Here is a 12,491-nt window from a genome sequence, read left to right as displayed (position 1 = left end):
AATTTCTACCTTCAAAAGGATTATTGCTTTCCATTATTTAAATTGTTATGTATTATGAGAACTTTGATTATTGGTATAGCTTTGGAGTTTTTAATGCGTATGAACTACTTTAACAGACATAAATTCAGACTCCTGTGTGGCAGTTTCAATGAATCTTTCATGAAGTAATTCTGAACATGTTCAGTGTTTATGATGTTAGATTTTGTTTGTTTTTTTTTCAGATAAAATTTAACTTAATGTCATTAAGTAGCTTGTGATGAAAAATTACGTCTGATACACGGCATGAAGTGTGAATGCATGTGATTTAACTTGAGAAATGAGACATCTCGCTTGAGTGAGATTGCTTAAATGAGTAGATTTATATTTTTACACAATCAGCATCTTTATTTTGTATCTAGTGATATAAAATACTTCCGAGTATCATGAAATAAACATTTTAAAGCATGGACAAATACTGAAACTTTATATATAAAATTAATAACTTGTTTTTATGATTGTTTAGCATAAATGTAATAATAAATCAGACAATATTTAATGATTTAGGAATCTGTGCTTTGTGTTTGGGTTCCAATGCTTGAATAGCTGGAATCCAGTTGCTGGACTGTACATTGTATGATTGTGTCCAGTGTTAGGAAGCCACAGTTGCCTCCTAAACTGCTTCTGAAAGATTACAGCTGGAACTTTTGCCTCTTGGAACAGGTACCTGAGGCAGAAGGCAGCATTCCTATATGCTTTGTAAAATCCGTTTGGTTTAACTAGCAAAAAAATCTACTGCTCCACAAGCTTTCAATTTACTATCTGTAAAAAAAAAAGGAGCAGCTGCAACACATAATGCTCAGTAGTTCTGCAGCTGAATTAGTCAGGTGCTCATTGGTTCCTTACCAATCCAGAAATGCCAGTTTTTGCCTTCCTTGTCTAGTCATCTGATTACTAGAAGGCAGCTCTCCCGTAAGTGGATTTTGTCACTGTTGCTGTTTAGTCGTTAAAGTCCTTATAAAATTGAACTTAAAGTTGTCGAAAATGAAAAACTTCTTGACTTCATCATGAGTATGCACAGGCACATTCAGGTGTCTAATGTTCCATTTTAATTCCACAGGTAATGGTTGCGAGATGATTTTGTAGTTAATGTCATGGCTTCCTGGTTTTGACCAATTACAATGAAGTATTAAAATACATCTTGTTCTTCCTTGTTGCTAATGAATTGTTTACTCAGCTTGTAGAGCTCTGTAACTAGTCAACAACAGTGTTATATCTCTGAAGTTGGAAAGTATGTTAGGAAAGTTTTGTTTTAAGTCTTTAAGTTTCAGAGTTAGAAACGAATCAGCATCACATGAGGGATTCTTTCTTCTCTTTGTGATCCAGTATTTCCACATCATCAAACATTTTTATTTTGTAATCAAGAACATTTATCTTGGTCCAACTCATATGTTTACATTTCTAAGATGAAAATTAGTTGAACTTAGGTCCTTTAGCAAGATATTTTTGAAGTAGCAGACTTGTCTGTAAAATTTCTGTAGCCAAACATCCATAGTGATCTATTATTCCCTTTAAAAATTCTGGTTATCAACTAATAGTGAATATCAACTGAAGTATTGTGTAATGGGCAGATTTCTTTAACTTGGAGTCCACTTTAATACTTGTTACAGTGTTGTAAAGTCAGAAAATATTACAAAATTTTAAGATTCTTCTCAGTTGTGTTAGTTTTTGATATTGTAATTGTTTAAGGTCTATTATTTATGAAGCAAAATGTGAGTTCTGAGTGCATTTTTTTCTTTGTTTTAGGTTATGATTGTTTTGTATGAAATATCTTTTCTCATTACAGGTCAAAGTCATCAAAACAAAGGAAGGCCAAAACCCAAACCTGTTGACTCTGAAAAGGCAAGGTAAGAAATTTTATTTGTTTTTACATTTCTTATTGTTTGCAGTTATTTTATGTAGTACTTCAAAGTTGCATTAACTCTTGTTTATTTGCTGTTGTTCTTTGCTAATTGTTTTGTTTACATGCTCTTCAGGAGTTCATGTTAAGATAGCTGACTAAAGTTCACAGAATTCCAGTTTTTATGAAGAACCTGAGTTATTACTTAAACTAAATATTTTTCCACATCTCAGTTGCATTTTAGTAAATAAAAGCATAATCTGAGTAACTGCTGCTTAAAAACTGGTGCCCAAAAACCAGTCCATATAGCATAACCATAACAGAATTGTATGTCCTTTTCTTCAGAAGATAATAGGAATCTTGTTCCAATTGTTGCATACAAACTTACACCCCGACATAACTCAAGTTGTATCTTATTTTCAAGGCCACTTTGTTCTAGTTCTGCTCTGTGTACCAAATAGTTTTTAAAACTTCTCTGATACTTCATATGCTTATGAAGAAGAGGTTTGACTGCAAGGAAAGCATTGTAAGTCAGTCTCGGGACTGAATATTAGAAAACAAATTTTACTTAAGGAATAGGTTTTTTGTAGATTTCAATTTTTGTTTAAAGCATGTCAATGTCTAATTTTAAGTACACGAATACTCCCTGTCGAACATGCTGAATGTAAATAATTACATTTGATGGCCTGAGGCCAAATTAAATTAGTAGATATAATAAGCACTATAGATTTTATGGAGGAAACTTGTATGTCTGTCTATTAGAACACTTAAATTTTAACAAAAGTAATAATTCTTTCCGGCGATACTGGGACCAATATGCTCCAAACAGTTTGGGGAAAATCACTGCATTTATAGATTAGATTCCATATGCCAACATATTTCCTCATCTATTACATAACTGTTACTGTTGAATTGTAAGGTGACTTGAGGCAAATGATGACTTAATACTTGAAGACGTGCAGGGATGGAAGCTCTTCTGCTCTCCCTGCTTCCATAACACATTACTGCTACACGTATTTGATACTAAGTGGTGGCTGTGCTAGGATAAATGATCTTGTACTTAGGAAGAGGAGAGAATGGGAAAGAGGCCTAAGCACTTTCTTATACTTTTGCCTCTAGTATAGGGAGGTTCTCTAGTTGCTTGTCCCATGCCTCAAGATCAACTCAACTATGAATAAGGCAAAAAAGAGAAAAGAAAACGGATAAAATGATGAGGAAGACTGATACTGTCATGAAGTCCAAGTGATTCCCCAGCCAGAAGTATATGAACTATATGATAGTATCTTAATCCTTGATAGTGTTACAGTACTTGCTATCATGATTGTGAAAGTGTGCGATAACAATCTCTAGCATGTGGGCAGATGTGATGTGGTTGATAAAAGCACAGAAATTTCTGTTTCTTGAAGATGAGGTTGCATATAAAGTGTATGTACAAACTCACTATGCCCTTGTCCTGTTATTTGTAGAGATCACCTGGAGTCTAAAGCCATCCAGGATAAACTCACCTATACTGTGCAACAGGTAACTGGGAATTCATGAGCACATGACCTGAAGTGTAAATGATTTGTCACCTTTTATTAACACTGTCCAAAATCTCATTTCATTCAAATATTTAACACTTCATACTTAGCATGACTTTTATTAGGAGACAAAGATGGTGTGATTATGCCGATCTATTTATTTATTTATTTTTACTGTCTTTTTGCTTCTCCCTCTTCCCCTCCTGTAAGACTTTGCACTGGAAATTTAGTGTAACAAAATTCAGTGTAGTCATAGGGGAACTTAGCTAAAACCACGAGTTAGTAGTGTAACTCCCTTGTATCTTAATTTGTAAGAAAACTGACAGAATTCACTGGGTATCACTCAGGGATTTATAATACACCTCCCAAAGTTCTGGCTAAAGTCATACATTTGGAAGTAATTACAGAACATTTTGCTGAATGACTGTTTAAAACACTACAAAATTAATAAATTGACAATTCTTCTTGAGTCTTATCGCCAATGAATGACAGTATCCCAAAGTTCTTTAAGGAAATCATGGGCATGTGCATAATTAATTGTTTCTGCTTTGTTAATTTGGAAAAGTAGATAGCAAAATCTCCATTCTGATTAATTATCTTGCAAGTCAAAGCTGGATGGAGGAGAAGGCACAGGTTCTGCCTGCACTAAGACCCCGTATTTCCTTTAAAATACTTGCTTTTGCAAGGTTTAAGGCATTACTGGTATCAAAAGTAATGGATTTAGTTAGCTTAATCAGCTTCATATGTCATGTGGTGTAATATTATTAGCCTAAGGTTAAATTAATATAATTTGATTTATTTGGTTCTGTAACTATATGCTCTGACAGCTTAACCTTGTATCAATAGTTCTAGGAAATGAACCTAAATCTTAATCATTTTTTCATTAACCCGTTTCTGCATTTTGGTCTTTTCTGTATCTATTTGTAGTTTCCACTGTCCCTGCCACTTCTTTTTATAACTGTCATGGGTTTTCTCTTACATTTCTCCTTTTTGGTCAGTTGATGGGATGAAGAGAAAATATGATCAAAATTCGTCATCAATTACATTTAGTATGTTAAAAGCCTAATTGAATTCACAGGAATACAACTAAGTACACCTTTAGAATAATATTTAAAAAATAAGGCAACTCAAATATTACTTTCTATTCTTTTCAAACCTTCTCATTCTTTCAATTTTTCCCTGTTGACAACCCTGTCTTCAAAGTCATAGGCTCGAATTTTAACATATGGATGAGAAAAAAGGGGCAATTAATGAAAAGGTTATAAAGTAAAATTACTTCATACCGAAGATAAATTCATACTGAAATGTGGTAGTGACCTAAAATATACAAGTGAGGCTCCTTATTACCCTTTGGTTTTTGCTTGTGATTGTAGGACTAGGTATTGGAGGAGCTTCTTAAATAGCCAAATTGCTTCTACCCTGGCACAATGATCTGCTTCCCAAAGCTCATTTTATGTTAGTGTTTCAACAGATCAAAGGAGTAAAAGTTCCTAATTCTGCAACTGCTGGTCTTGATTTATGGTCTCACTGCTGGAAATTCCTGCAGACTTCAGGAAATGTCTGTAATGAAAGGCTAATAACATAATGCATTCTTAAACCTTCCCAACATTAACTATTAACCTAGAAAAGTGTAGGCAGGAGAGAATAGCTCTCAGGTTCTTCAAAATTCCTTGTACACTAAATAGACCATACAAGTGACAAAATGCATAAGTCTGGGGTGTGTTTTATGTGAAAAAATGGTTAAAATGATGCTTGAACTAAACTTGAAACTTCTTGGAAAGAAAAGAATCTAAACTTAAAATAAAATCTAGAGGTTTTCTAAGAGATAGCAGTAGTAGGTCCATGGAAATCTTGATTTTTTTTTTTTAAAGTTTAATTTAAAACAGGTTTTTATAAAAGTGTGTCTGATTTGCTACTTTAAAAGTGGAATTGTGATACAAGTGTAGTACATAGAGAATTTTAACAGTTGTCTGTTGGGTTGTCAACAGTGTAAGTATGTTGTCAAATAGATTTCCCGTCAAAAAAAACCCCAAACCTAAAACAAACAAAAAACCAAAAAAACCCACCCCACTCCTTTTCTTTTGGACTTACTGCTTCTTAAATATTTTAGGTGGATTTAAGTATGTTGCCAGAAGAGTTTAAATCCCTTGTTCATGATGGTTCTACAGCCTTGATGGACCAGCGATGTCACAGTGCTGAGCAAGCCTTTTCACAATTGTTGAGCATTCTAAATCCTTCAGAACTCAAGGTAAACTGAGAACAATGGCTTAGTTGATTAGAGTAATTGAAGTTTATGCTTTCAGTACTGTGTTTCATTCTTTCCTTCCACCAAAATAGTCATTACTACTGAATTGTTGCCTGTGATGTTGACTACAATGCAAAGTATGCAAAGGAGCCTACAAATGAAAACAAGATTAAAAAAAAGATAGTAGCATAGAATGTATTTTTGTAATATTCAGCATGTATGTGCTCTTCTTGATGCAATCTAAAAACCACATACCAAAAGAATATTCTTATAAGAATAATATAAGATACTCTTATTAAATATCTTATTGGGTAAGAAACTACTGTCCATTGTCAGCGTCACCTTTATTTATAATAACATAGGGTAAAAAGAACTTCTGTTCCTCGGGTGAGGTGACAGATAGTATGAAAACTTGTGTGTTTGTGTCTAGCCAATCAGCCACTGACCCATTTGTCATCTTAGGTTTCTTTAAATTTTGTATGTAATGTTGTGTGGCAATGTGTGTGCACATGTGTTGCTGTGTTTCAAGCTCTCATATTAGTAAGGGCTGTTTGCAGTGCCAATGTAAACAGTAATGCACCAATCCATCTGAAATTGTTACCTAGTTTATTAGGAAGAAAAAGGCTGAGAAAGGGGTTTCTATTTTAAATGAAGAAAAAAACATCTGCTCAATTCTGGACATGAAATGTAGCAAAGACATACAGCACTACATGGTTAACATAGTAAGGTCTCTAGCTATAGCATTTCTAAAAGCAGACATTTCAGGGTGTATCACTTTGAAATGGATAGGAGTGCCAAATGACTGACAGTAAAGGAGTAGTTAATCTTCACTTTTTATGCTAATTGTAACATAGATCTGGGTAGAGGCTATGATAAGAAGGATGAGAAAAATTTCCTAGCTCTGTTGCAGTGAAGATCTTAAATTCACAATAGACAGTAATGTTTTAGTTACCAGCAAAGTTTTTATTTTGTTGCATGCTCCTAATATAATTTCTGTATTTGCAGCAACTGAATCTTCATGTTATTAATTATGTCGTAATCATCTATGGACATGCCAGTGCTCTTCTCGGAATAGGACAACCTGAGGTAGGACATTAAGCCAGTATAATGCTTTTATTCAAAATACTAGTTCAGGTATTTGGCCACTCTTTTTTTGGGTGTGTGTGTCTTTTGTTGCATTTTAGGATCATATCTGGGACTAGATCTTAAATGGTTTTGTTATAGATTTCAAATGAGATTACTGATTAATGAAGTATAGTCAATTGTTTTACTTTGTACTCATGTTGTTATGCACTAGTAGTTCGACTTCTAAAACAAGAGAAAGAGAATGTTTTGCTTCTGGAAAACACCGAACCAGAAATCTGGATTGGGGGATTTTGGATGTTTGTTTGGATGTTTTTCCTGCAGTGTTCAAAACATTTGAATATCTTGCAAGAATTTTAAAATGTCTGTGTGTTTGTAGCTCAGTGAACTTAATCATTTCATTATGTCAGAGGAAGCCCGTGTTTACAGAATGAGTTTGGGTTTTTTTTTAAAGGTTTCTTATTTCTCTTTACTGTTCGTAAGACTGATCAAAGAACAGGACATGTTGACCCACACTTCTGGAACAAAAAAAAGGAGAGTTGAAATGCAAAGCTTCTGGCAAAGAATCACATATTTTTATCTTCAATTTATTTTCAAGGCACTGACAAAGGCTGAAAACCAGTTTAAGAAAATAATTGAACAGTACTCAGAAGAAAGATGTGGTTGTTTGGCATACTATGGGATTGGAAAAGTATACCTCAGACGAAACAGGTTGGTATATAGTGTAAAGCTTCAATATTTGATCAAAAATAATATTTTCATTTGAGAAATTATGTGGAAGGTTTTAAGAAATTATTCTTTCTTAATCATTGAATTCACACATCAGATTGTCTTATTACAACTTTAACTTTGTTACTACGAAAGGTGTGATGGAAGTCACTGAGTCGAGCAGACTCCAGGCCACAGGGATATGACCAGCCAGCACACCCTTAGAGTGGAGGATAGCTCAAAGGAGAAGGGCAAAAACCAGTGATCTCCGGAGAAAATGTATCTAAAGAAAGCTTAACTTATCTCAACGCCAGGGAGACAGGGAGGGTAACCTTGGTTTCAGATAAGGCAGCTGGACCATGAGTCATTGGGTTCCCTGAGACACATAAAGAGTAATGTCTTCCTGACATTCCTGGAAAGTGTGGGGAGGAGCAGAGGAGAGGGTGTTGGTATATATGTGGCTCAGCTGAACAGAAACTAAGAAACCGGACAACTAATAAACTTGAGAGCAAAGGGCTTGAGTAGCCTTCGGCCTGTGTATTCCTGACGGTATTTGTTCCAGTATCCTGAGGGTAAGTATAGAGAGACTGGCAATGGGAATCATGTTTGTATTTATTCAACTGGATATTGCAATTGCTATGTGATACTTAGTGTCATGATTTCAGTATATCATTGTATTGCTCTAATTAATCAAAATCCTCCACAATGCTTGTGGTGAGCTGACCTTGGCTAGCAGCCAGATCCTTATCCAGCTGTGCTCCCATTCCCCCTCTTCAACAGGAGAGGAGAAGAAAAAAAAAGATGAAAAAGCCCAGAGGCTAAGATAAAATGGGAGATTTCTTACTAATTGCAGTCTTAGCTAAAACAGACTCAACTTGAGGGAAAGTAATTTAATTTGTTGAGTGTTTGGATGGTGGGAAACAAAGTAAAAGAACTAAAATCACCTTCCCCCTATCCTCCCTTTATCCCAGACTGGACTTTACTCCCTAACTCCTGACTTCTCTACTTCCTCCTCCCCCAAGCTGCTCAGAGGGATGAGAATGTGGATTGTGATCAGTCTGTAACAACTCTTCTCTGCCAATCCTTCCTCCACATGCTTTTCTTCTGCTGCAGCACAGGGCTGCTCCATGAACCACAGTTTCTGTGGGGCACATCCATCTGCTCTGGCAGGGGTCTTCCACAGCTGCAGTGTGGGTACCTGCTCCAGCATGGAGCAGGGGAACCTCCTCACTGTGCTTGGAGCACCTCCTCCCCTCTTTACCTTGGTGTTTGAAGGGCCGTTTGTCACACTTTTTCCCTTCACTCCTCACAACTGTGCAGTATGTTTTACTCATACTTTCCCTGAAGTGCCACCATCTTGCCTAAAAGGCTCACTGTGCCCTGTGGTGGGTTCATTGGAGCCAAGTGGAACTGGGGCAGCCCTGGCCTCTCCTCACTGCCCCTGCAACACTTGTCCCCACCCTCCCCAGCCTTGCCATGTAAACCCAATGCAATGACAAATAAGTAAGTTTCATATCAACCCTTAAACCCTTGTCGCAGTATATCTAAAAGCAGCAAGTCAGAGGGTTATACACTGAGAGGAGATTCCGCCTTTCCACTACCTCAGCATACCCCGGTGCAGTCTGAGACCCAGGAGGTGTCTGTGTCCCAATCCTCCAGGTGTGGCTCTTGTTTCCCTTGTCTGTTTTGACTGTAGTGAGGCTGCAAGTGTGTGTCTCAAAGAGGTGTGTACACACACACACATGACAATACAGCTGTCCACTCAGATTGTCTCAGGCAGAGCAGCTCCCATATATAGCACTACCTGAACTTAGGTAAAATGTAAGTATAGGTAGCAGCCTCCTGTGCCTCCTCCCTTGGCTGATCAGGTTTGAAGATCGTTTGTGAGTATAAGCATGCCCTCACCCTCTGTATTGACAAACGCACCCACGTTCATGGCTCCCTTGAATACCAGCACAGGTAATCAGTCTGTCTCACATCCATGCCTGGACTCTGGACCCCTTACCTAGGCTGGCTTGCTGGCTCACAGTCTTCTATCCTGAATAGTCCTTGAACAGGTAACTTAATGAACCAGGTGCACTTTCATTCCACATACTCTTAGCAGTTACCATTTCCTTTTTTTGTCTTGGATCATGAAATGAATCATGAAAGTATTAAAGGCAATGTAGAAGTTTATGATCTGAACATGTTATACCTGTTTCAATCTTCAGATTTTCAGATGCACTTGATCAGTTCATGAAATCACAAACAATGGTTAATCACAAGATTGTACCTGGAGTATTAACTTGGCCCACGACATCTCGGGTCATTGAAGAGACGCGAACAGAGAATTTACAGGTATGTTTAGAAAACAAAAAAGGTATAAAAACCTGCTCAGTCAAATGGCCTTTCAAAAAAAATAAGCAGTCCTCTTTTCCCCCGCATCTTTTTTAGTTGATCTGACAGTGAGTTGGAGTTCAGGTGGATGGAGACAATTATCGTTGTCTGAGCTGTCATTGTTCGATTCATCACAAATATTACCATCTCAGTCTTCAGGAGACAATTTTCTAATTTGAACTATGTTGAGGGGATTTGGAGATCACTTTAGCATCACTTAAATGCATTCTTCCAGTATGTTTTCTTTAAGAGTTCCAAAATTGTTTCTGCATTTGTTCTATTTTAATTGATAACAATTGATAATTGGTGGATTTATGCCCTTCAATCTCATCCTGGAAGTCTTGTATTTAAGTTTTCCTCTTTCCTGACAGGCAGCATTTAGGAATGCTTCTAACGTGTTACAGATTATACCTTTTAGTTAAGCTCTAGCATCAGTTAACTGGTCTTTGACCACTTCCAAGTTATGGCAATTATTATAAACCCAGTCCTCTGGGAAGATGGGATTTGGTTCAATACCTTGTTTTTGTAGGTAATTCAGTAATTTTGCTTATTATCCATCCTACTGCATCACAGAGCCGAGTACAGGGGCATAATCACTTCCATGGTGCTGCTGGCCACACTATCTCTGATACAAGCCAGGATGCCATTGGCCTGCTGAGCATACTGCTGGCTCTTGTTCAGCTGGCTCTCGAGCAACACCCCCCGATCCTTTTCCTCCTGACAGCTTTCCAGCCACTCTGCCCCAAGCAGTGCATGGGGTTGTTGTGGCCCAAGTGCAGGACCAGACACTTGTCCTTGTTAAACCTTGTCCAATTGGCCTCAGCCCATTGATCCAGTCTGTCCAAGTCCGTCTGAAGAGCCTTCCTGCCCACAAGCAGATCAACAGTCTTGCTCAACTTGGTGTAATCTGCAAACTCACTGAGAGTGTACTCAATCCCCTCATCCACAGATCATTGATAAAGATGTTAAACAGGCCTCAATGCTGAGTCTTGGGGAGCATCACTTTTAACTGGCTGCCAACTGGATTTAGAAATTAATTGTTCTTTTGGTGTAATTAGTCTGCTGTTCAGAGAGACGTTTATTTCACTGCAAAGTTCCCTAGAATTTTTTTTAAGTAGATACTGAATCTTTTCCTGATTTCTGTGCCGTTTGTCTGAAATAATTTTGTGTGTCTCAGTTGCTTTTAAGGAATTGTATTGAGGAATGCAAGTTTCCTCCAGAACCAGATGCAATCTGTCGATACCATCAATGCCATGGCCACTCCAAAATCCAAATATTTTTTACAGATCCAGATTTTAAGGTAACTTTTTCATTTAAAAGAATTTGGGAAATAAAATTTCATGTTTCCATATTTTCTGCTCCCTTTCATACTAAAGAACTATCTGGAACACACCATCTTATCCCATCTGCTGTTAAGTTGTGCACAGTTTTCTGTGTGTTTTTTAAAGATGCTAAATTAGTCCTTTTTCTCAATATTAGGGTTTTATACGTACTACGTGCTGTCAGCAATGTAGAGTGGAGTTTCATATCAGCTGTTGGAAAAAGTTGAAAACAACAAGCTACAGTGATAAAAATGATAAGGTAAGAACTATGTCAGACTATAAGCATTTTTGGCAGTTTTTTTAGTCAAGATTGTAGCATTCCTTTGGTTTGTAATAAGGGTATTGCTACAGCCTGATGTTCCACCCATATGATAGGGGAAAGCAGAGAGATGGGAAAGAGGAGTCACTTAATAAATTGTCTGATGTGCAAGTGTGGGTAAAATTTGCTATTATCTACCTAAGTAAGGCCTGTCAGTGTGAAGGCTTAGCATTTATGTTCTTCCATATGGAAGTTTTATTCCTCCTACTAGTTGTGGTGGTTTGACCCTGGATGGACACCGGGTGCCCGTCAAAGCTGCTTTACCACTCACCGTTCTCAAATGCACAGGGCAGAGAAAATATAACTAAAGGCTCATGGGTCAAGATAAGGACAGGGAGATCACTCAGCAATTAGCATCACAGGCAAAATGGGCAAGGGAGAATTAGTTTGATTTATTGCCAATAAGAATACAGAAAAGTAATGAGAAATAAAAATAAAATCTTAAAAACACTCTTCCCGCCACCTGTCCCTTCTTCCTGGGTCTCTACCTCATCCCCTGCAGTGGCAGAGGGGGTTGGGGAATGGGAGTTCCACTCTGTTCATCACAGATTGTCTCTGCTGCTCCTTCTTCAGGGGGAGGACTCCTCACACTTTCTCTGCTCCCTCCCATGGGAAATAGTCCTCCATGAACTTCTCCGACATGAATCCTTCCCACAGGCCACAGTTCTTCACAGACTGCTCCAACATGGATCTCCCACAGGGTCACAGGTCCTGACAGCAAAACTGATCTAGCATGGGCTCCTCTCTGTCCATGCTCCAGCATGGATTTCCCATGCGGTCACAGCCTCCTTTGGGCATCCCCCCGCACTGGTGTGGGGTCCTCCTTGGGCTGCAGGTGGACCTGTGCTCCCCTGTGGCCTCCATGGACTGCAGGGGCAGGGCCTACCTCACCATGGGCTGCAGGGGAATCTACTTCAGAGCCTGGAGCACCTCCTCCCCTTCCTTCTTCACTGACCTTGGTGTCTGCATTCTTACTCCTCACTTCTGATGCAGTTTGCTGCTGCACAGTATTTTTTATTCCCATTTTTGGACATTAATCACA

At 37.9% G+C, this 12,491-nt stretch overlaps 1 protein-coding gene across 5 annotated transcripts in view; it reads left to right on the top strand.

Moving 5' to 3' along the window:
- TTC3 (tetratricopeptide repeat domain 3) overlaps positions 1-12,491 on the top strand; it is a 69,769-nt gene that overhangs the window by 27,605 nt on the left and 29,673 nt on the right. For all 5 annotated transcript variants that reach the window (XM_062001121.1, XM_062001102.1, XM_062001130.1 and 2 more), the window contains 8 exons: positions 1,823-1,883; positions 3,343-3,397; positions 5,507-5,644; positions 6,647-6,727; positions 7,323-7,435; positions 9,643-9,769; positions 10,986-11,108; positions 11,288-11,389. In XM_062001121.1, coding sequence (XP_061857105.1) covers positions 1,823-1,883; positions 3,343-3,397; positions 5,507-5,644; positions 6,647-6,727; positions 7,323-7,435; positions 9,643-9,769; positions 10,986-11,108; positions 11,288-11,389 — 800 coding nt within the window. The remainder of the gene's footprint in view (positions 1-1,822; positions 1,884-3,342; positions 3,398-5,506; positions 5,645-6,646; positions 6,728-7,322; positions 7,436-9,642; positions 9,770-10,985; positions 11,109-11,287; positions 11,390-12,491) is intronic.

This window comes from Colius striatus, chromosome 1, assembly GCF_028858725.1.
Source record: "Colius striatus isolate bColStr4 chromosome 1, bColStr4.1.hap1, whole genome shotgun sequence".
Lineage (NCBI taxonomy): Eukaryota > Metazoa > Chordata > Aves > Coliiformes > Coliidae > Colius > Colius striatus.
The sequence above is the reverse complement of the archived record's forward strand: the minus strand, read 5'-3'. Positions and strand labels throughout refer to the sequence as shown.